Below are 23,702 nucleotides of genomic sequence, written 5' to 3'. Positions count from 1 at the left end.
TGTGATGGGTCAAATTCTCAATATTCAACCCATAATCAGTCGCCCATAATGATGCTGAGGCAGCTCAGCGGTGCCAATCGGCTCCACTTCCACACGTCTCCTTCATGGTCCTACTGTCGCTGCTCAAGGTTCCAGGGGCTGAGGGGATATTGTTCATCAAACTATGGACAGCCTACTAAATGAATGATGCTGAAGGTGGTGTTTGTTCCATAATGTTTCAAATGTGTTAGAAAGTTGCAGTACTCCCAGCCATATAGATTTATCACTTCTAACCTAGACACTTTTGGGACTGAAGTCCCATGGCAATTCCATGACTTGGAGCTCTGTTAGCCAATGGCTCTTGTGCAAACTAACATTTAATGTTTTCCAGTGTGAACAATGTGGAAAATTGTAGTTTAATAGATGGCACAGCCTGTGGCGATGGCAATATGAGGATAGTGTTAAAATATAAATTAATATTAGAGGTACAATAAGAAGATACTCAATTGTTGTTATTTTACTACTATTGGTGTTCCGGTCCTACTAATTGCTATACAGTTACTCTACAGTATATAGTCAATAAGCATTCATCTGTTTCAGTCCTACGTGCTGCTGGCCATGGTGATCTTCCTTCCATATATCTCCCAGTTCTTAAAGTGGTGTCGCAGCAAAGCCACCGGTGAGCATTACATTAATTCATTCATTTAGATATGCCCAACTATTTTCTGTTGTTAAAAACACAGATGAGTTGATTCTCAGTGACCTTGCCATCCTCTTCTAAGACAATTTGTTCCATTCAATTGTCAAAATCAGTGTTTGGTGGCAAATTACCTGCAAAATACATCACAATCTTACCCATCAACCAATTAAGTTTGGAAGCATATATATGGAGCTTTTTCACAGCCCAATCACTACCATTTTTTAAATTATTTTACATTTTACTGATTTACTGTATACATACAAATGTGCATATCCTTTTAAAAAAAAATTATGTATAAAAGTATGGTGTTTACTTTTCCCAGGAAACTACCTGTTGAAATCTGCATCTAAATAGCTCAGTGTGATACAAAATAGCACACAAATGGACCAAACAGACCTTCCTGTAAAGCCCAGTAAACAGTCAGTGTCAACGCCAAAGTACAACACAACAGAAATGTGTCGCTAAGGAATCCTCCCACGTTCACTGCAATGGTGAAAAGTCATTTTGGTGACATTGGCCGATTTACTGCAGAAAGTTTTTAAGCATTTATTCTGTTCCAATGAATCACTACATGTTGCAGACATGCAATAGTGTTGTGATGTCCCATAAAACAGCTGTGACATTTGCACTTACAGAAGAGAATGTTAAAGACTGTTTCCAAAAATGAGCTAAAGTGATCAAAACTATCATAAATTAAAATGTGTGTAAACGTTTAGCTTACAGGAAAAGAATAGCTGTACCATATTGTGACATTTGATCTTTGCAGCTGTCGCAGCACATTGACAGTGTTGGTGTGTCTAGGTGAGGAGGAGACCCCTGAGCCCCTCTACCAGCCCAGTGAGCCGCTTTCCAAGGAGCGGCTGGAGGCCTTCAGCGACGGCGTGTACGCCATCGTGGCCACGCTGCTCATCCTGGACATATGGTGGGTCCTGCTCTCATGAGTCCGTAGCAGACAGGATCCCCCAAACCATGAAAAAATACACATTACTTAACAATTATTCGCCAAAGGCTCCTGGAGCCTGAGGTGAATCATTGTTTTAGTATATACTTCACGTGAACACTCCAAAAATAAACAAGATAACACTTTTTGCCGGGATTTATTTGTTTTTATTAGCGGTTTATTTGTTTTTATTAGCGTGACGAGACGACCGTCACGTGCGCTATTTTGCGATGAAAACAATATCCAGTTTGAGATCTCAATCATGGGATATTGCCCAATATCCCGAGATAGCGAACCAATCAAATTGCGCCATCTTAGGAGGTTCACGTGTAGCATATACTAATGTTTATTATTAAGAGGTCTGCTGGGGAAAATACAATACAAAAATATCTGAAATATTGCATTGACTTGGAACATCCCACTGGTTTCTTCTTCTGTGGTGGCTCCAGTGAGGACAACGTCCCTGACCGGGAGGCCGTGCGGACCGTCTACAACGGCAGTCTGGTCTCGGCGCTCAGCGACTACGGACCCGAGTACCTGGCGTACTTCGGGTCCTTTGTCACCGTGGGACTGCTCTGGTTCGTCCACCACTCACTGTTCCTCCACGTCACCAAGACCACGCGCTTCATGGGCCTGCTCAACGCCTTCTCCCTGGCCTTTGTCGGCGGCTTGCCGTTAGCCTACCAGCTAACCCACGAGTTCCCGCGCAACTCCAACAACGAGCTGGAGGCCATTCAGGTCAGCTGCATCATCATCTTCTTTGCCGGTATCAACCAGCTGGGCATCTGGGTGGTCGCCCTTTACAGCGAGCAGGAGACCCTGCACCCGTACGTACGCTACGCTGGCCGCGAGCACATCTTCATGCTAGCCAAGCTAGCGCTGTATCCTTGTGTGGCGCTTGGAACATTTTTTCTAACATGTATTCTGAGTAAATTTAGCGCATCCATCTTTCACCTGATGGAGATCACAGTGCCTCTGGCCTTCTTGGTCTTGAGGCTCCTGGTACGTGTTGCACTAGCTGGGCTACGGCTAGTCTTCTGTCCAGAAAGAGCCAGTCCCAGGACCGTTCTGGATGAGGAGCAGGATGCCCTGGTCACCTAGAGGACGTACCCTGTCTCATGGATGGAAGCCATTTGAATGAGTCGGATCTGGAGCATGCAAACCATGCCAACCATTTGGTTGTCTGGTCGGACCAACAGGAAATGTTCTGAATGTAAATAGGGTGGCACATTATTCCGATGCCATTACAATAACTACATTAAAAACATTGGGGGATATAATCAATATCAAATAATTACAACAAGGCTTTGTAAGCAGTCCGTAGTGCAAGCCATGAAGTTAATTGGGGTCAGGGTAGAATAAGAGCAAACCCTAAACGTAGGGTTGAATAAGAGCAAACCCTAAACGTGACGACTAGGGTTAAAGCCATAATCAGGCGTGTGTTGGACACTCAAGTGACCCATTCTTGTTCGCAACAGTCATTGCAAAGTTAGTCCAACCATTAAAGATTCACTGCACTTTATTTTGAAATCATCTGCACAAACATGTGGTTACATCTGTAATCACAACCGTCCTTTGCTGCCCCTGGCCGTGCTAAATGTTAAAATGTAGTGTTTCAAAGTTTAGGGTTAGATTATGGTTAGGGTTGGATGATGGTAAGGGATATTGGGTTAGATGGTGGTCATTTTGGTTAGGTGTATGGTTGGGATTGAATTGTTGGGTATCATTTTGATTAGATTATTTATTTAAATTATTATTTATTTTAACAACAACTTTTTTAAATATTTAAACCAATCCTTTCTGTGATGTTTATTTTAAGGTTACATCCTCAATCAAATGTTGATCCCCGGCCGTCTTGCCATAATTTCCAACTAAGATGTTTAGTTTAAAACTTTAGTTTAAAAGTGTTGTCTTCTTGGAAAATGCCGAGTACCCACAGCTCTCTGGTGGTTGAATAGATTATATATTGTTATATAATGTTGGTGAACTACTACTAGACATGACTAAGATGACTAGAGTTCTCACCCACCCTGTTGAATAAAGTGCATGTAAACAAGTGACCATGTCTTACACTATCCCTGTTTTTATTAATCAAATTGTACTTTTGTATAAGAAAATGTTGACATTTAAAGAAAAAAAATAAACTTTCTTTATTCATCTCAATACAGTATATATCTCCACAACCAGTGTAGTAATGACTATATGAATACACTACATTACATCTTTGTATTTCATATTGCCCATATATTAACAGTACTCTTCCATATCATAGTTTCTACAGTTCAATCTCACTTCAAAAGCTATTAGATATTTCATTAGAAAACATTCCAGCATATTGCAAATCAAACAAACCTACACAAAATGTAAATTACAGAACATTTGCAGTGCATGATAACCTTAACTGGTCAAGTTACCTCTATAACCCATAACCTCATTTAAAAATCACTTCAGAAGAATCAGTCCACGCAACAACCAGAGGCTGAACTTTATCTGTGAAACAGATCATTACTCTGAGTGTTCAATGTCTGTTATAAATAAAAAGAAAGGTCACAGCTCTCTAAACTCTGTAGACTGACAAGGAGTTTCTAGTAACAGTAGTTACTAGTTATAGCAGTTAGTTACTGGTTAGACTAGAGGACGAAATTATGTCATTTTCAAACAGCTGGTCCCAAATATTTCCGTAAGCCAACTGGAAGTGAAAGAAGGAATGTGGTGCCCAGTCACCTAGTTCCACAACACATTCCAGATTTTCCTCGGGAAATCTCATTTTGACTAAATTTACAAATTGCACTCTGGTAAAGCCTTCTGCAGTGTTTATCAAAATAAAATATTCCCAATTCATTATTTGGGAAATTATATTGGTATGATACTCTTGAATTGTATCATTCTAACATCTAAAAAACAGTAAACAATACATTTCCATTGACAACAGTAATTTAGTATAACCCATACCAGAAGCATGGTACGTCACCCAACATAAACCACAACTCAAATGATTCAGTGAGAAATTTGCATAAGATTAAAGTATTGCTAAATCTACCACTCGGGTAATATTGGGTCTCCCAGCAGACACTGCAATAAGCGTCAGGTCGCGACCTTAACATCACCGATGTCAAGCAAATACTAAACCAGCAAACTGTTTTAACCACTGCTCCCTGTAGTCTAGCCCCAGCAGGCACCGGGAACACAGGAAGCACAATCGCAGGTCAAATTTCAACTTTAGCACGCTACATCGGTTTAAAATGTCTTAGTTTACATTCTACACAGCAGTGTCCTATCCCAAGTCCCCTCTATATCTATAGTATAGATATATAGTTTCTTAAATTTTATATTTTAGGCATATCTTCATGTGAACATCATTACCATAGTGTATGTACAGTACTATACAGTGATCGCTATGCATGCACAGGTCAGATCTACACACTAAGGGCAAGCTGAGGTGACAGGAGTGGACACAGGCTGTGACTTAAGGTCAAACAGAGTTAGAACATTACTAATAGAACAGTAGTTATAACATTTAATTATAACAGTTATAGCATTAATATAGATTTATTTATAATTATGCTTTTAAGTTAACATTATTATTATAACAGTTAATAAAAATATTCTAACAGTATATAGTTATAACATTAATATTATAACAGTATTATTCTAACATTATTCTAACAGTAGAGAGTTATCGCATTACAACAATACAGTCGACCCTGTTGTGCTAAGATATGATTCTTACTGTGGCTGCTACCTCAGGGGGTGATGGGGGCGGGGGGGGGGGGGGGGTTACAGACTGCTACCTCAGGGGGTGATGGGGGGCGGGGGGTCCAGTCAGCCCCCTGGGGGTCAGGGGTTGTACTCCAACATTTGGTTTCACCGAGTCGGTCCCATGGGTCAGAGTTGAAAAAGATAATAGTAGTTCACTGTAGTTTGATAAAAGGTGTGGCCCAGCATGCTGCCCCACATGCATGTGTCTGTCTCTCTCACACACACACACACACACACACACACACACACACACACACACACACACACACACACACACACACACACACACACACACACACACACACACACACACACACACACACACACACACACACACACACACACACACACACACTACAGGCCAGCAGGGGGCAGCATGCCCCTCTCTCTCAGGTGGGAGCTCAAAGTGTTGAAGATGCTGAGTTGCTGCGCCGGCTGCAGACCCAGCAGCTGCTGTAGCACCTTGGTGGGGTTAGGACCTCTGGAATAACATGTTATATATATTAGAATATAACAACTGACAGCTGTAGTGATTCTCCCTGACAGTAATAACTTTAACCTGCAGGCTAAAGCCTGTTTATAATGTGGTGTTGGTAGCATGCTAGCTTAAGGGGCCTGTTGGTACTGGCAGAATTCAAGCTAACATGTCGTTTGTAGCCATCTTGGTACCTGATGAAGCTCCCGATGTAGACGTGGGTGAAGGTGGCCATCAGGTACTGACAGTCAAAGCGGTCCATGATCCCACCATGACCTGGGATGGTGTCGGCAAAGTCCTGCAAATAGGAGCAACATCTCACCATCTAAACACCTGCACTACACAGTAGGAGCTCTAGATATGGAGAGAGGTACAGTGAACACACTAGAAAGAAATAAATGAGAATGGGAGTGAACGAGAATGAGGGAGAGAAAAAGAGATAACGAGAATGAGAGAGAGATAACGAAAATGAGACAGACAGAGAGAGTGAGTGCATACCTTTATTTTGAAGGCTCTTTTAAAACCGCTGGCAAAGAATCCACCAAATGGTCCAATGAGCGACCCGAAGGAGGACAGGAAGATGCTGTGGATCTGAAAGGGGTACAGCTGAACCGTCTCCTAAGGACCCACACAAGAAGGGGACATCAAATACACTACATTACATGAACTCAATTCAACACGATTCACAGTTAGAAAGGGCTTTACAGACCCTAACCCATCTAAAAAGGACAAGGGAAAAGGGAGGAAATGTGGAGTAGCAACACAGAATACGGATCCCACCTTCCAGGGGCCCCATGTACTAAGACTTGCGTGGATTTCTTTTTTTTTTTTTTTTTTTTTTTTTTCTGGATGTATCAATCCTTGCGTAAGCACGATTTCACGCAGATTCTCTTTGTACATCCCTATTAACGTGAAATTGAGCGAACATGCACAAGCCCATCTCTTCGCCCTGTCTCCTCCCTCATTTAATATGCTAATTCGTATAAATAGGCCTGCAGTAGTGCGCTCGTTAGGAGAAAGGAGAAAATGGAGAAAGGAAGAAAAAATAACTTTAGTGAATGCGAGGTGGAGGTGCTGATTTCGGAGGTAGAGGCCAGAAATAAGATCTTGTTTGGCTCTCTTTCCTCTGGAATCAGCACCAAAAGCAAAAAACTGGCGTGGGAAAACGTTAGCAAGTCGGTCGATGAGGTTGGGGCGGAAAGCCGAACTGTAGCCGAAAGGTGGACGTAAAAAGAAAGGTGTCTGCCCACCGGAGGAGCGTGGGTCAGACGGGAAGCGGGGCGGAGTCGGGGAGCTTGCCCTATTTGAGCAAAGGGTGGCAGCTGTGATTTGGGATCGGCTTTTTCTTTTTGGCCAAAAAAAATCATATGGTCGTGGAACACTTCACAACAAAAAATCATTGATAGATTGATTTTAAGTAATGATGGCTTGTTCTTACTCCACGCAACATGAAATAATAATATTGCGGTCAAGAATCTGACGACAAATGCGTGAAGAGAGATCATTAGCCCAGATGTCATGCGTGGTCCTGAAATATGTAACGCGCCTGCCACCCATGCACCCCTAAGCCCCGAGATGCGTCCAGACGGATGGTGTGGACAAAGACCGACCATGACCCTGTTGCCAGAGAGGCCAGCAGCGCATGCATCTGCCACCCGTGCACCCCTGAGCCCCAGGATGCGTCCGGACGGACGGTGGGGACAGAGACGGAACAAGAACCCGTCTCCACGGAGTCGAGCTGTGCATGCGTCTGCCACCGCCACCTCAAGCCAACAAGGGCCCATCTCACAGAAAGCAGATGAACCAGACACTCTGATTGTAGGAGACTCAACCATAAAGCATATAACCGGTAAGAAGATCAAAACATGCTACTTCCCAGATGTGATGGTTAGTGATGTCAACCAGAAACTAACCACAATTATATCGGAAAACCCCAAAATCTCACAGGTTATTGTGCATGCAGGACTTAATGATATTCGAAGAGAACAGTCAGAACTTCTGAAGAGGGATTTCACTGAACTATTGGACACACTGGACAAATTACACGTTAGGTCATTCATCAGTGGACCCATACCAGCAGTTGACAGGGGAATAAACAGATTCAGTCTTCTACTTGCACTGAATACATGGCTTTCAAGAGTCTGCAATGAAAGAGGAAGGGGCTTTATTGACAATTTCAATTTGTTCTGGGGGCGCAAATATCTTTTCAGAGCAGATGGCATACACCCAAACAGGTTAGGGTCAAAACTGTTAAGGGACAATCTTCTCTTCTCACTCTCCCACCATGAGAAGAAGCGAGACTACAGCCTCCCCCACACATCTACTGTCCCACTATCTGACACACAGAGAGCAGACAGACCACAGACCTTGAAGAGAGACAACAGCCTGCCCGACACCATCGACACCATGTCTCCCCGCTTTGCTGATGCTAGCATGGCGAGGAACGGCCACCCCCCTCCTCTGCACTCCCCCATCGACGATGACCTCCAGCACTCCCCCATCGATGATGACCTCCAGCTGTCCCCCATTGATGATGACCACCAGCCTAATCTCTCCCATAGCCACAATGACAACTCCAGTTCCACTGTCTCCTCCCTTTATGATTTTCCAGATGAATTTAAGAAACTGAGAAATGTTGGCATCAAACTTGCATCTGAGTCAATGATACCATCCCCACGTCATGACCACAGTCTGATAACACCCAAGCGGAGGGCGCCCCAGCCCCCCCCTCCCTGTACTGATAGTAGTCCTGATTATTACGGAGACAAAAAAGGGTTCAGCCGTAGACACAGCACAAAGGAAGTTTTGCACAATCTGTTGAACCCAAGGTTGCCTACATCAAAACATGGCAACTTTTGCATTCCTGCTGTAATCACTAAGAGAGTAAACAAAGGGAAACTTAGACGCACTGCTAACCTCTCAAATCTCATACCTATTCCCTCCAAACCAAAATCAACCTTAAAGCCTATCAATAACACCATCAGGATGGGTCTACTTAATGTTAGGTCTCTTAATAACAAATCTTTTTTAGTTAATGATTTTATTACCACTTCTCAACTGGATTTTATGTTTTTAACTGAAACATGGCTAGAACAAAATAACCATTGCAACCATTCTGATAGAGACAGCTCCTCCCAACTATAACTTTTTGATGTATGTAGATCTGGAAAAAGAGGTGGAGGGGTTGCTGCTATATTTAAAAATGTATTTCAGGGGAAACAGATGTTATTTGATGATTTTCCATCATTCGAATACCTTTGTGCTGTATTGAAATGTTCCCCCAGAGTTCTCCTATTAATTATTTACAGGCCACCCACATACGCTGCAAATTTCTTTGATGACTTTACAGAATTATTGTCTACCATCTCCACAGACTTTGACTGTCTAGTTATAACTGGTCACTTCAATTTTCATATTGATGATTTTAATGATAAGTGTGCAAAAAAACTTTTTACAATTTTTCGACACATTTGAAATGTCTCAACATGTGAAAGAGGCTACTCATTGTAAGGGGCACACTCTAGACCTGGTTATCACAAAGGGTCTCAATGTTTCAGATCGCTCTGTGACTGATCCTTCACTGTCTGACCATTTCTGTGTTTTCTTTAATATATATTTTATTCCCGACATACAGACAAAATCAAATACTGTCAAAAAACGGTATATCAATGAACATTCTAATGTACTTTAAAAAAAAAAAAAGCCTTTTGCTGGAAAGCAAAAGGCACCTTGGAGAAAAGCTGCTTTTGTAACAGCCCAGAAAAAAGAATGCAGGAAGGCTGAACGCATATGGCGTAAAACAAAACTTCATATTCACCATGACATCTATAAAGAGAGCCTCCGTGCCTACAATTTAGACTTAAAAAGTGCTAGAGAAACATTTTTCTCCAATATCATTAAAACCAATACTAATAATGCCAAAACCCTATTTGCAACTGTTGACAGACTGACCAAGCCCCCAACACAAATTCCACCATTCCACTCAGAAATGCAATGAGTTTGCAGCATTTTATACTGATAAAATTGAAGGCATCAGACGTGCCATCAATGTCTCCACTTTAAACAAAAATGCTGGACTACCACCATATTCAGGCTAAAGTAACGTGGCAATGACATGCTTTAATGTCATAGACTCTAAAACTGTGACACAACTGAAGCCATCCACCTGTTGCCTTGATACTTTACCTACCAACCACTTTAAGAACGTTTTTGACTGCCTAGCAATAGACATATTGCAAATAGTTAACAACTCTCTCCAATCAGGCACTTTCTCAAAAGCCTTAAAAACTGCAGTTATCAAACCCCTTTTAAAAAAGCGGAGCCTAGATGCCTCTATTATTAACAACTACAGACCAATATCAAGTCTACCCTTCATAAGTAAAATCATTGAGAAAGTTGTCCTCCAGCAACTTAGTGACTTCCTGGCATCAACTGGTTTCTATGACACCTTCCAATCCGGATTTCGACGCCTTCACAGCACCGAGACCGCCCTTATTAAAGTTGTAAACGACATCCGTCTTAACACAGACTCTGGCAAAATCTCAATACTAATGCTACTAGACCTCAGTGCTGCATTCGACACTGTAGACCATACAATACTTTTGGACAGATTAGAAAACTGGGTGGGGCTTTCAGGCACAGTCTTAAATTGGTTTAGTTCCTACCTACAAAATAGGAACTACTTTGTTTCCATTGGCGACTTTGTTTCAGAATCAACAAACGTGACATGTGGAGTCCCACAAGGTTCGATCTTAGGACCCTCTCTATTCAACATCTACATGCTCCCACTAGGGCAAATCATGCAAAATAACAATATTGACCATCACTGCTATGCTGATGACACGCAAATCTATGTATCTCTATCACCAAATGTCCATAGATCTGTTGTGCCAGTGCATTGAGCAAGTCAAAGACTGGATGTGCCAAAATTTCCTTCAACTAAATGAGGACAAAACCGAGATAATTGTATTTGGTGCTAAAACCGAAAGGGTTAAAGTTACCCAACACCTTCACTCTCTGTCCCTGAAAACCTCAATCAAAGCCAGAAATCTAGGGGTTATCATGGATTCAGATTTACATTTCGACAGTCACATCAAATCAGTTACAAAATCTGCATATTATCACCTTAAAAACGTAGCAAGACTTAGAGGGCTCATGTCTAACGAAGACTTACAAACACTTGTACATGCCTTTATCACTAGCAAGCTTGATTACTGCAATGGTCTCCTTACAGGTCTCCCAAAAAAAACTCTAAGGCAACTACAGCTTGTTCAGAATGCTGCTGCTAGAGTTCTAACAAAGACTAAAAAATGTGAACATATTACACCAATTCGTAAATCATTATATTGGCTCCCTGTATGTCAGAGAATTGATTTTAAAATCATGTTGCTAACCTATAAATCCCTACATACATAATCCCTACAGAGTCAACACGAAACATGGGGAAGCAGGATTTAGTTACTATGCAACAAATAGCTGGAATAAACTCCCTGAGGATTTAAGACTTGCCTAAAATGACAGCTTTTAAAACAAGACTGAAGACTTATGTTTGCTTTAGCTTTCTGCTAAATCTTAAATCTACAATGCTTCTATTTTTTATTTTATTAGTAACTTTATTAGTAACCTTTATTTTCTCACTTTCTAAAATGCATTTTTTTAACTCTGCCTTTCTAAAATGTTTTTTTTTTAACTTTGCCTTTATTTTCTATCTATTTGACTTTTTACTTACCTATTATTTTCTTTTATTGTATGACAATGTTTATATGTGAAGCACTTTGAGTCTGCCTTGTGTATGAAAAGTGCGTTATAAATAAAGTTGCCTTGCCTTGCCTTAATAAACAAGTCATCACTGAAAATAATATTGCTGGGGCTTCCTTTTAATTTCCTTTTAACTCCAATAGTGACAATATATTTTTATGGGTCTGTTTACGTTTAGCCTAATATCAAAAACAGTGTCACATTATGCGTCTCGACAACACTAACGCATGATTGAAGTGCATCTAAGATCACACATCCCGACATTCAAATCCACTTTGAACTAGCCTCATATTGCAATATTACTTCATGACTCGTGATCGAGTAGGCCTAATGTTGTTGCGCTGCAATGCCTCTATGTGCCACCAACTGACAAAATGCAGCAGAAATGTGCGTAAGCCAGGCATTTAGTTTGCGTGGAGAACTGCACTTTCTCACGTCAAGGCAGTCTTTGTTCCGAATGTCTGCTTGAGAAGTGGCTTACACAGCTTTTTTGTGCGTAAGCAAGCTTCGTACATGAGGCCCCAGGGGAGGCAAGGAATGAAACAGGTAGCATGGTATAACATAACATAACATAAGCCAGCCCTACCTTCCCCAGTGTGTTCTGCACCACGGCGGGGAGTGTGTACTCCTGCAGGACGAAGAGCTCTGAGGGCTCACACTCCACGGTGAAGCGGTACGTCTCACTGTTGTAGCCCACCGGACACACAAAGTACTGGAACTGAGCCAGCAGGTAGGCCAGCTGCAACACAACCCAAAGAGACCTGTTATACACCAGTTATAATCATTCACTAACCCCCCCCAAAGAGACCTGTTATACACCAGTTCTAATCATTCACTAACCCCCCCCAAAGAGACCTGTTATACACCAGTTCTAATCATTCACTAACCCCCCCAAATAGACCTGTTATACACCAGTTATAATCATTCACTAACCCCCCAAAGAGACCTGTTATACACCAGTTATAGTCACACAACCCCCCAAAGAGAGCCGTTATATATGTTATAATCATTCACTAACCCCCAAAGAGACCTGTTATATACCAATTATAATCATTCACTAACCCCCCAAAGAGAGCCGTTATATACCAGTTATAATCATTCACTAATCCCCAAATAGACCTGTTATATACCAATTATAATCATTCACTAACCCCCAAAGAGACCTGTATATACCTTACCTTAGCCTCACCTCACTGACTGAACGTAGTACAGACCAAGCCTAGGACTAGTATTCTCAATATAGAACTGGACTGCAGGACTCAACTCACCAAGAACCCGAAGACCACCGTGGAGAAGAACCCTCCAATGAAGCCCTCCCATGTCTTCTTAGGGGAGAGCTGAAACACACACGCACACTTAGTACTGTATGCAGTAGAGGTCATTGAAGTCCTCAACATTGCGTGTTATATCGTCTGACCTTTATCAGTGGAGTCCGTCCAAAGAAAAAGCCAAACAGGTAGGCCATGATGTCGTTGCAGATCACGATGGAGATGGGGACGATAAACCTAGAAAAGAGACACATTCAATCCAACATGCACATTGTGTGTGGAGGTGTTGTAGTAGAGACAGGTGGGTGAGGTGTGCGCGGGAGTTACCAGATCATCCCTTCAAAGAGGTTCTGAATGACCAGGTGGGACTGAGTGACAACAATCAACAGGGTCACATGAGTCCAGGCAAACTGAGAACAAAAAAAAAAAAAAACACAAACAACTTCATAATCATATACCACAGGGTTCCTTAAAAACGCCAGAAGAATCCTGAGAGGAATACCAGCCACCGCTCAACCCACCACGGCTGGAGTCACTAGTTAGCATAAAACCACAGGAGCTAACCATCTGGGTCACATGGTGATTAGACCATGTAAAACTGCAGGTGGTAACCATGGTGATTAGACCATGTAAAACTGTAGATGGAAACCATGGTGATTACCGACCATGAACAACTACAGGCTGTTACCGTGACGATAAAGAGTAAAGACGATAAAGATGTTTCTATGCAGAGGGAAACCTAGTTATACAGGTTATGACAGTTATTCAGTGGAGGGATTAACATACTCATTATACCATTCGTATGCAGGGTCACTATGGTAACTATAGCAACTACGACGCCCGGTGCAAGCTGGGAAGTGAGAACCGTGGAGGTGACATTGATTCTCCAACCCTTGACCCTTACATTTCTACACATTTCTACAAACAAATAAAAAGATCCCCATTGAGACACTTCTTGTCAAGATTTTTAAATATGTTCAGTCATCTGTGTGGTCCAACATGAATGTCGTCTCCTAGTCGGTCCAAAAGTGGGTTAAACTGTGCTCTATTGTATGGCTATTTATGTAAACACCAAACATGCTCTTGTTTATGTATCTGCTGTTTTTTTTTTCCAACGTTTTGATAACATGGGATAAAGACCGGGTTAACTGGGTGTCGTCACCAGATTTCCATCTAGGGGTAAACTGGTATTGTCACCAGGCTTCTGTGTTTACAGGACATTTACATCGCAATGGGTTACGGCGGCAACAGGTAACAATTAGCATTCCCGTATGTATCTTAATTTGCTGCGTGTGAGACTACAGGTGATGTAGTGTTATTGTGTTACTGTGAGGATACAGACCATGTAAAACTGCAGGCGGTAATGTTTCTTCACTAAACTCAGCACAAACATGCAGAAACCTGTGGGAGAGATCAGAGCATGCAGTCAGTGGTTTAGATTAACAATAATAATGCATCCAGTAAAATAATCACACAGACAACTTATACTCTAAACACTGTAATACTGGCTCTACAACAGACCATGGATTGGTTAATAATAATGAGTTATTCTGAAAATACAGAGCTGTGAAAGGTAAACATATTGGTTACTTTTCCCCTGATCTCCTCTGCTTACACTGTTTAGACAAAGCCCACATTGCTGTCAGTACAATACAATTATTAATTAAATGATTTATAACTGAAGTGCCCGTGTATGCCAACGTTCTTTCTTTTTCATATTTCACATCCCGCATCAAATGCTTAAAAGCGCCAAGGCTTCTGCTTACAATCTGTGTTTTACAATCCACAGACGCTTCTACAAACTGTATCTCATACGACCCAGGGCCTTGGTGGAGACGGACTCTGGACTCTGTTCCCTCCTCTCACCTGCCAGGTAGAGAGCGAATGAGATGAAGCGGTGGTAGCGGGCCAGGAACTGCAGCGGCTCCTCCCTCTGCACCAGGGCCCCGAAGTAGTCTGCCAGCGTCTCCCCGTAGAAGAAGTAGTTCACACACACCAGGAAGTACCTGGGGGAGAACCACCAGGGTTAGGGTTACAGAGATCAGCATAAGGTGAGGTCTAGGTATATACTGGTCCTCTCTTCTCTTAGTCCTTAGGTGAGGTCTAGGTATATACTGGTCCTCTCTTCACTTCAGGCTGAAGATGAGGTCTAGGTTTTATAGATCAGCTCTTCACTTAAGTCTAAGGTGAGGACTAGGTTTATATAGATCAGCTCTTAACTTAAGGCTGAAGGTGAGAACTAGGTTTATATAGATCAGCACTTAAGGCTGAAGGGGAGGACGAGGTTTATATATATATATATATATATATATCAGTTCTTCACTTAAGGCTGAGGTGACGTCTAGGTTTATATCAGTGGCGGCTGGTGGTTTTTAAAGTGAGGGAGGAAGGACTGCGTGCTTGGTTGCCATTGGCCTGCTTGCACTGTTAGTGGTGTATGGTGGCATAAGTATGTGAGACTCAAGTTGTTTCAGGGTGTTTTGGTGAACTACAAAACCAGGGAGGGATAATTATGTGAATAAAATTGATACAAATCCACCAGTGGCAGCATTGTACTTTGAAAGCTGATGGGCAGCATGTCTTGGACTACAAGGGCAGAAGGAAATGATGCAAAGCCAATTAGTCATCATTGGGCCTATTTTTGCCCTCAATGACTGAAGCTATTGGTTATAATTTGGCTATGTTTATTTTCAGCTACAATTGTTTTAAGAAAAATGAAGACACAAGACCAAAAGTGATGCCATTTAAAATGCATCATGCTCTGAATCATTCACTAACATCCTTTCCAATATCAAACAGAACGGTCAGAGTAACAAACAATTAAAAGAACAAGAACATAATTTCACAACTATTGACATGGGCTGTAAGCCTAACATTGTTTGAGGCAAATGTGGATGTTAATGGATGTTTCAGAATGTTGGTCATGGTGTTAAGCCAATTAAGATTGAGGGACTTCATTTATAGATCAAGTCAATCCTCCTCGCTGTTTGTGTTGCAAAGATATCAGTGACCTGGTCATACCAAACGGGATTTTTAAGTGATTTCAGAATAACGGCGTGTGTAGCTCCACGTTTTCGCCACCCTTTTAGACGGCATGGTAACTCAACGGAGGAGTGTCGAAAAATAGGAAGGCTCAGCACGTTTATTTCGGGAGCTTGCCCAACTTATGGCGGTGGAAGCGCCAATATAAGCGAAGCGAACCGCACCACTTGGTGGAAACGCCAATAAAAGTGAACAGAGCCGCACTGTACCGCAACGAACAGTAGCGCACTGCTCGGTGGAAACGAGGCATACGAGCTGGTTCGTTGGTTCTCGTAGCCTAGAGACTTGAGGCGATAAACCCTCCCTCAGGGCTGCACCACAGCCAGGGCTCCTGCTTATTGGTTCATAGCGCAGTCAGGGCTCCTGCTTATTGGTTCATAGCGCAGCCAGGACTTCTTCTTATTGGTTCATAGCGTAGCCAGGGCTCCAGCCTATTCATGAATAGACGTTGACACGATTCAGATCCCTTAGCTAGTCCTACCCACCCAGAGGAGGAATTTCCTCCTCTCTCCCATTGAACCCCATATTATTCACCGGCCGCCAGTAGTGCCCGAGAAATTAATGGGAGTCAAGGAGGGAGGAACGTCCTCCCTGAAGTAATATTAAATAGGCGATAGGGGGTGCTAATGTCCCTTTACCCAGGGAAACAAACATTACATATACAAAGGCATTAAAGTAGTCATATTTAAGGGCATTAATTCATTACAGTAGTCTGGGCAATCTACACTTTTTATTCTCAACAATGTTAAGGAGGATCTTCCTCCCTCTCCTCACTGGAGAAGCCTCCACTGGTTTATATAGACTTAAGGACTTAAGGCTGAAGGGAAGGACTAAGTTTATATAGATCAGCCCTTAACTTAAGACTAAGGTGAGGACTAGGTTTATATAGATCAGCTCTTCACTTAATGCTGAAGGGGAGGACTAGGTTTATATAGATCTCTCTTCAGTTAGGGCTGAAGGTTAATGAATAGGTTTATATAGCTTGGTATGTCGAGTTAAAAAGGTTTCAACTTTGTTTAGTCAAGACTAAAGGTGAGCATTATGCTGTAGGTTTGCACCTGAAAGTTGGTACTGTTTATAAAGGTTAGTGTGGAGTTAACATTCACATGTTTAGTAGGGTTTAATTTTGTAAAGACTAAAGGTTAGTATGCTTGGCAATGATCTTTGCTCAGGGTGTGGTTGGGGGGGGGGCATTTCCCAGATGGGTATGGGCTAATAAGATAAGTTGACACATGCACACACACACACTCACACCTCATAAAGAACAACATGTAAGCCAGTGTCAGCTGGTCTCCTATGGAGCATGTTAGCTAGTGTTAGCCCGGGCTAGTCTGAGGTCTCTGGTCTCCTATGCAGCATGTTAGCCATGCTAGGCCGGTGTCTCTGGCCTCCTATATAGCATGTTAGCCCATGCTAGGCCGGTGTCTCTGGTCTCCTATGCAGCATGTTAGCCAGTTATCTCTGGTATCTTAATGAGCATGTTAGCCAGTGTTAGCCAGGTATCTCTGGTATCCTAAGCAGCCGGTGTTAGCCGGTGTTAGCCTCACCAGCTGAGCGTCCTGAACCAGGGCAGCTCGTAGGAGCGGTACACCCGGTAGCCAATGGTGATGATCTCCTGGAAACACTTGATCTGCACTGTCATCACCTGTAGGGAACCATGAGAGGTGAACACATGAAGCAATGAACACAGACAGTGAAAACATGAAGGAGTAAATACATAAGGTGAACAAATTAAGTAGTATAAATAAGAGATATAGATAAATGCATGAAGTAATGAATACATGAGCAAAAACACATTACTCTTACTTTCACTATACATTACAAGTAATATGGAATTGATAACAGGGACCACTAAGATGAGAGGAATGGGACTAGGTAGTTAATGGGGAGATTATAAGGGAAATAACAAGGACGACAATGGGAAGACAATATGGGAGGCAATGAAGAAGATACTGACCACTAGGATGAGGGTGATGGGACCGAGGTAGATGATGAGGAAGAAACCAGAAATCATGGCCAGAGAAAGAACTCCTCGGATCCAGTAATTCTTCCATCTGAGAAAGAGAAAGTGAGAAGTTAAGTTCCAAGACTTCCTATTGGTTCTCAAATTCAAGTTTCAGTTTAGGCACTGAAAACCACAGATTTCTAGTAATTATTAGCATCAACCAATGTGACAGAGTGCCATCTTTCTCCCGTTCCATATGAGGGAGGGAAGGAGGGAGGGCTGCCTGCCTCCATTTACTAGACCCGCGGACCACCATGGCTCTCATCTGCATACCATACAGACAAGGCGATTGGTCCAACCCCACTCCCCTAGAGCTCTGTGAGAAAAGGCTGTGCATTGCTCCCTAAACACCATCACACAGTTAGAAGAAGTAGATTCAATGTACATGGGCACAATTTTTTTGTACTGAGTGTATCCTTGATCAATACTCCCACTGTACCAAGGATCAACTAATAACTCAACTTTTACCAATTACAAACTGAAGTTACTAATATAACTGAGTTAACTGAGGCAAATAAGTATGATTTAGCAGTATGGTGTGTATAATAGTCTCATCGATCTCAAGACTAATATCTAAAGGCTTTACATTAATATCTAAAGTCTGAAGTGAAGAGGGCATTTCATTTTATTTCGCTGGGGCGAGATCGGTTAACCTGCAATTGACAAACACAAACCCGGCCAGCAGTAGTGAACTGTCAAAAGGTGTCTGTAAAGGTTTAAAATCAACGTGTCGACAGGCTACTTTAACAGTCATCATAGTCCCCTTTGGAAAACTCATTTACTTGCGCAAATTTGTTTTCTTGGTAAATTATCAATGTAATAACAAAACAGGAAACAAGGTATTAACTTCAGTGTTTGGTTTAGTGCAGTCTCCCCCCAGAAGTTCACCTTTAACATAGTCAACTGAATCCCAGACATTAACTAACGAGTGATTGCCTTGTCGCTCTCAGCAGAAAAAGATTCCTTTAAAGTATTTTATTATTCTGTTTGTCTGTCTGTCTGCCTGTGTGTACCTGGGCGGTAGCCCCTCCAGGGCCTTGTTGAGACAGTGTGGAGTGTTCTCTGAGGGGGGGGGCACATCAGGGGTCGCAGCCTTAGACTCTGCCTCCCCTGGACGGGCCAGCCGCTCCTCTCCATCAGCCTCCTAACACACACACACACACACACACACACACACACACACACACACACACACACACACACACACACACACACACACACACACACACACACACACACACACACACACACACACACACACACACACACGAAGCGTGTTTGTGTAATCATGGATCTGTTTCATGCAACATCTTGCCTCATTGGTTATTAACATTATTAACATTGTCACTCTTTTACTGCAAAGTGCTTGGAGGCAGATTTAACTCATGTGGAGAGGCGTGCCATTATCCTGGGAGGAAACCTGCTAGACTAGCACAACTAGCCAGTTGACTGTGAGGCCCAAACACCACTCACAGGATACAGTACAGCCAAGATATTATCAACACTATATGTGTGTTCTAGTGCTACCACTTTGGACAGCTGACAACAGTTACTAATAAATCTTATTTTTAAGAATGAATGTGCCTCCTGCGTGAGCAGTGCATAGCTGAATACGGCCACAGACCTACGCTACTGTATTTTAAAATATTTTATACATTTTTATTTTATTTTATAACATTGATCATGTGTTACGCAGCATAAAATATTTGAGAACCACTGGACCATACTATTACAACACTATGCACCTCAGTCTTTTTAGAAATTAGACCTTGTGTTTGATCAATATTTCTCATGCAAGATATGGCAATGGTTAGCCCAGGTTACGTTATAATGACCTTTATTTAGGATGTAACATACTTCCACTCTTTCGAGGCATCCGAAAATGGCCTAAATGGAGTATCGCCAACCAACAATCCCATGATGGATTTGGATGTACGCCATACAACACTATACACTCACTATACCATACCAACACTTTACACATAGGCCTATACACTATAAAAACACTACAACTATGGATACAATCTGCCAGGGCCGGATTAAACGTATTACTCAAAGGTCTGCATCTGATATTTTTAAAAAGGTCAGAGATGCAGATTATTGGCGATAACAAATTCAACTTCAAGACAGTGAAGATTTTTTATTTCAATTAAAAGCAATAACTACAGTCGTGCCAGTGGGTTTGAAACTCTCTGTGAATCTACCCTTAAATGCTGCCTGGATGCCGAGTTTCTAAACTCTATGTGAATCTACCCTTAAAGGCTGCCTGGATGCTTGAAACTATGTGAATCTACACTTACAGGCTGCCTGGATGCTGGGCTTGAAGCTCTATGTGAAGCTACCCTTACAGGCTGCCTGTATGCTGTTCAGCATATCTCAGTACGTGCTCCATCTTTTTCTGCGTAGGCCTCATCAGCATGCTCTGCATGAGTAGTCACTGCTCGCCACAGCATTCTGTATTTGCAATGTAGGAGGTGATCGCAATTCTCCAGTGTAACATTGGTGCCTGAACTAAGCAGCATCCACACACACAACACTCCAGCAGTTAATGCTGCTAACACAACAATGTCAACGATTTTGTGTGTGTGTGTGTGTGTGTGTGTGTGTGTGTGTGTGTGTGTGTGTGTGTGTGTGTGTGTGTGTGTGTGTGTGTGTGTGTGTGTGTGTGTGTGTGTGTGTGTGTGTGTGTGTGTGTGTGTGTGTTCAACGACACTACCAATCTGATGATCAATAGAAAATACACTATACATACACACACTAAACAATAGTATACCATCAATATACTATACAGCGTCCCTATACAACACAGTATACTAACACTACACTATACCAACACTATATATACCAACCCTATACGATAGAAATACTAATTGGGTTGTGAGGGCATTTTGACTGGGTCGCAGAACACATGCCAATGATTCAAGGTTATTTGTTATTTCACTGAATCCCCCCAATTGTTGCAGGTTTTGTTCGCTCAGTGTTTTTAACAGCACATGAAGGCATTGTTGATTACTGCAATATTGGTAAAGAAATACTGTAGTTATTTTTGGGTTGTGACTTGACAGAATCACTGCACTATAGAATACCAACACTATACTACTATAACTGGGGTTAAGAGGGGGTCATCTTTGTCTGTGTCTACATGTGTACACAGGTGTGTACGTTTAGAGTCCTTATCAGGTATTAATTAGGTAAAACAGTCCTCATCTAAACACAGCAGACACATCTGGACTCAGAATACACACAAGTGAGTCCAGACTGTCTCAAAGTTTGGCATTAGTTAATTACTGAGCCACAAGCTGCTACTCCCCACAATTTGATTTTTAACATCAATATGAATAAACTGCTAAGCAAGGCCTTTCTGTTGACCATTGGCCGTGGAGCTAGTGCAAGCTTCATAGTAGCAGCCAGAGCTAACAAGCGACTTGCACCATAGTACCAGCCACAGCTAACTAGCCTCATGCATCATAGTAGCAGGCAGAGCTAACTAGCTACATCATCATAGAAGCAGTCAGAGCTCACTATCTACATGCATCATAGTGGCAGCCAGAACTAACTAGATACATTAATCAAAGTAGCAGACAGAGCTAAATAGCTACATGTAGCATAATGGCTGCCAGAACTAATGAGCTACATGCATCATAGTAGCAGCACAGCTAACTAAATGCATGCATCATAGTAGTAGCCAGAGCTTACCGGTACTAGAGACATGCCTATTGGTAGCAGCCAGAGCTAACTAGCTATATGGATCAAAGTAGCAACGGATAACTAGCTAGATGAATCAAAGTAGTCTCTTTCCTCTTTAACAACAGTAGTACTACATTTCCATTACGGAAATGATTGTATTTGCATTAGGTGGTATACTGAGCTCATTCTGTGGAATCAACCAAAGACAAAATCTCCAGATGATATTGCAAAATATACTGATTGGCATTATATTGTCAAATATATTTGCACAAACTATGGCATTCCCCTTGTGTATTGTTGTTTAGTACCATCATTAATCACAAGGTTTTTATCACCATTAGTAGTTGCACCATTATAATAGACCATTATTCACACTGTAAACTGACACACTGACCCAGACAACCACACCTCTCTCTTCACCTTACATGGCTCAGTATTCACTGTCTAACCCCTACCTGCTCCCCAATGACCTGTCTCTGTACTGTCTAACCCATACCTGGTCCTTAATGACTTGGCTTTGTACTGTCTATCCCCTACCTGCTCCCTAATGACCCGTCTGTGTACTGTCTAACCCATACCTGGTCCTTAATGACAGTACTGTCCAACACCTACCTGCTCCTTAATGACCTTTCTCTGTACTGTCTAACCCCTACCTGCTCCTTAATTAAGGTGACCAGATTTCTGAGACAAAATCCGGGGACATTTTGGGTTCAACGGTATAAAAACCTCCAAACGTGTAGTGTTTTTGTCATAGAAAACTAAAACGGGGACACTGCCCCGTCCCCCCTGGCGGACCGGATTGTTGAGTAGGGGGGGCAGGGGTACGGGATTGCGGGCTGACGGGATTGACGGGATTGTTGACGGGGGGGGGGGGGGTTTCAGTCATAGTGAAAGCCGGGGACAGGTCACTGAAAACGGGGACTGTCACCCTATCCTTAATGACCTGTCTCTGTACTGTCTAACCCCTACCTGCTCCTTAATGACCTGTCTCTGTACTGTCTAACCCCTACCTGCGCCTTAATGACCTGTCTCTGTACTGTCTAACCCCTACCTGCTCCTTAATGACCTGTCTCTGTACTGTCTAACCCCTACCTGCTCCTTAATGACCTGTCTCTGTACTGTCTAACCCCTACCTGCGCCTTAATGACCTGTTTCTGTACTGTCTAACCCCTACCTGCTCCTTAATGACCTGTCTCTGTACTGTCTAACCCCTACCTGCTCCTTAATGACCTGTCTCTGTACTGTCTAACCCCTCCCTGCTCCTTAATGACCTGTCTCTGTACTGTCTAACCCCTACCTGCTCCTTAATGAACTGGATTAGACCATACTGTCTAATCCCTACCAGTTCCTAATTACAAATCTCTGTGCTGTCTAACCCATACCTGTTCCTTAATGACCAGTCTCTGTACGTAACCCCTACCTGCTGTTAAAAGAGCAATTCATCATGACGGATTCATTTTTAAATCAGTTTAGTCTAAATGTTTGCAGATGTGTGGAACGAGAATTGTTGTTGGATCCTATGCGGAATACAATGCTAATGTTCGTATAGATAAGCAGCTAAAGAAGTTAAATGTATGTTCCACACGTTTAGTGTCACCAGCTTGTAGACCCCCAGGTGAGCTCCAGGTGAGCTCCAGTAACCCGGGGTTACCTCCTCGGTTACCTTATCGCTGATGTTGTCGATGTTGTCGCCGTTGTCGGTGTCGCCGCCTCCACCTCGCCGCCTCAGATCCGTCATGTTCACCTGCTTATGTTCACCTGTTTGGATTCAGTAACATATTACTATTCACCTGTTTCTGGACCTTACCATTCAGGCCAATATACCCGTCAATGTTAATGTCAATAGAACTGTTCACGGTAAGGTTAGTGGACCTGTTATTGGTTCTCACTCGGAGCGGGACGAGGCTGAAGAGACCTTTTAATCCCTTTTAAATTCCCGGTGCGGTGAGCGTCTCCCCGGTCGAGCAGGTCCCGGTGAAGACCCGGAGGTCTGGTTAAGGCGGAGACCCGGTATTCAGTCAGGAGTCTGGACGGGATCTGGTCTTGATAAGTCCGTGTGCTGCAGGTTTCTAGTGGTGAATACCTGCGGG

The 23,702-nt window shown here is 42.6% G+C and overlaps 2 protein-coding genes across 3 annotated transcripts in view; one reads left to right on the top strand and one right to left on the bottom strand.

Moving 5' to 3' along the window:
- tmem175 (transmembrane protein 175) overlaps positions 1 to 3,676 on the top strand; it is a 10,889-nt gene extending 7,213 nt beyond the window's left edge. The window contains exons 8-10 of the mRNA XM_084468322.1: positions 580 to 658; positions 1,481 to 1,601; positions 2,069 to 3,676. Coding sequence (XP_084324448.1) covers positions 580 to 658; positions 1,481 to 1,601; positions 2,069 to 2,720 — 852 coding nt within the window. The 3' untranslated portion in view covers positions 2,721 to 3,676. The remainder of the gene's footprint in view (positions 1 to 579; positions 659 to 1,480; positions 1,602 to 2,068) is intronic.
- cds1 (CDP-diacylglycerol synthase (phosphatidate cytidylyltransferase) 1) lies at positions 3,677 to 23,702 on the bottom strand. 2 transcript variants are annotated; one of them, XM_084468323.1, is made up of 14 exons: positions 23,485 to 23,702; positions 23,276 to 23,370; positions 18,939 to 19,069; positions 17,878 to 17,974; positions 17,468 to 17,565; positions 14,745 to 14,884; positions 14,221 to 14,279; positions 13,206 to 13,288; positions 13,028 to 13,115; positions 12,879 to 12,947; positions 12,197 to 12,349; positions 6,352 to 6,471; positions 6,048 to 6,151; positions 3,677 to 5,859 (listed from the first exon to the last, which is right to left on the bottom strand). In XM_084468323.1, exons 2-14 carry the CDS (start codon positions 23,348 to 23,350, stop codon positions 5,733 to 5,735), a joined length of 1,344 nt encoding a protein of 447 aa, XP_084324449.1. In that variant the 5' UTR covers positions 23,351 to 23,370; positions 23,485 to 23,702; the 3' UTR covers positions 3,677 to 5,732. The 2 variants fall into 2 exon arrangements, with proteins under 2 accessions (XP_084324449.1, XP_084324450.1); XM_084468324.1 differs by having other exon boundaries at positions 6,352 to 6,468.

This window comes from Micromesistius poutassou (assembly GCF_964030765.1).
Source record: "Micromesistius poutassou genome assembly, chromosome: 5".
NCBI classification, from domain to species: domain Eukaryota; kingdom Metazoa; phylum Chordata; class Actinopteri; order Gadiformes; family Gadidae; genus Micromesistius; species Micromesistius poutassou.
The sequence above is the reverse complement of the archived record's forward strand: the minus strand, read 5'-3'. Positions and strand labels throughout refer to the sequence as shown.

Excerpts from the sequence above, each read along its gene's own strand:
- cds1 (XM_084468323.1), bottom strand. The coding sequence starts at position 23,350 with ATGACGGATCTGAGGCGGCGAGGTGGAGGCGGCGACACCGACAACGGC. Across the intron at positions 14,280-14,744 it reads ATTCGCTCTCTACCTGGCAG|GTTTCTGCATGTTTGTGCTG; the intron begins GTGAGAGGAGGG and ends TCTCTCCCACAG. Across the intron at positions 12,350-12,878 it reads CGGTGGTCTTCGGGTTCTTG|CTGGCCTACCTGCTGGCTCA; the intron begins GTGAGTTGAGTC and ends GTTGTGTTGCAG.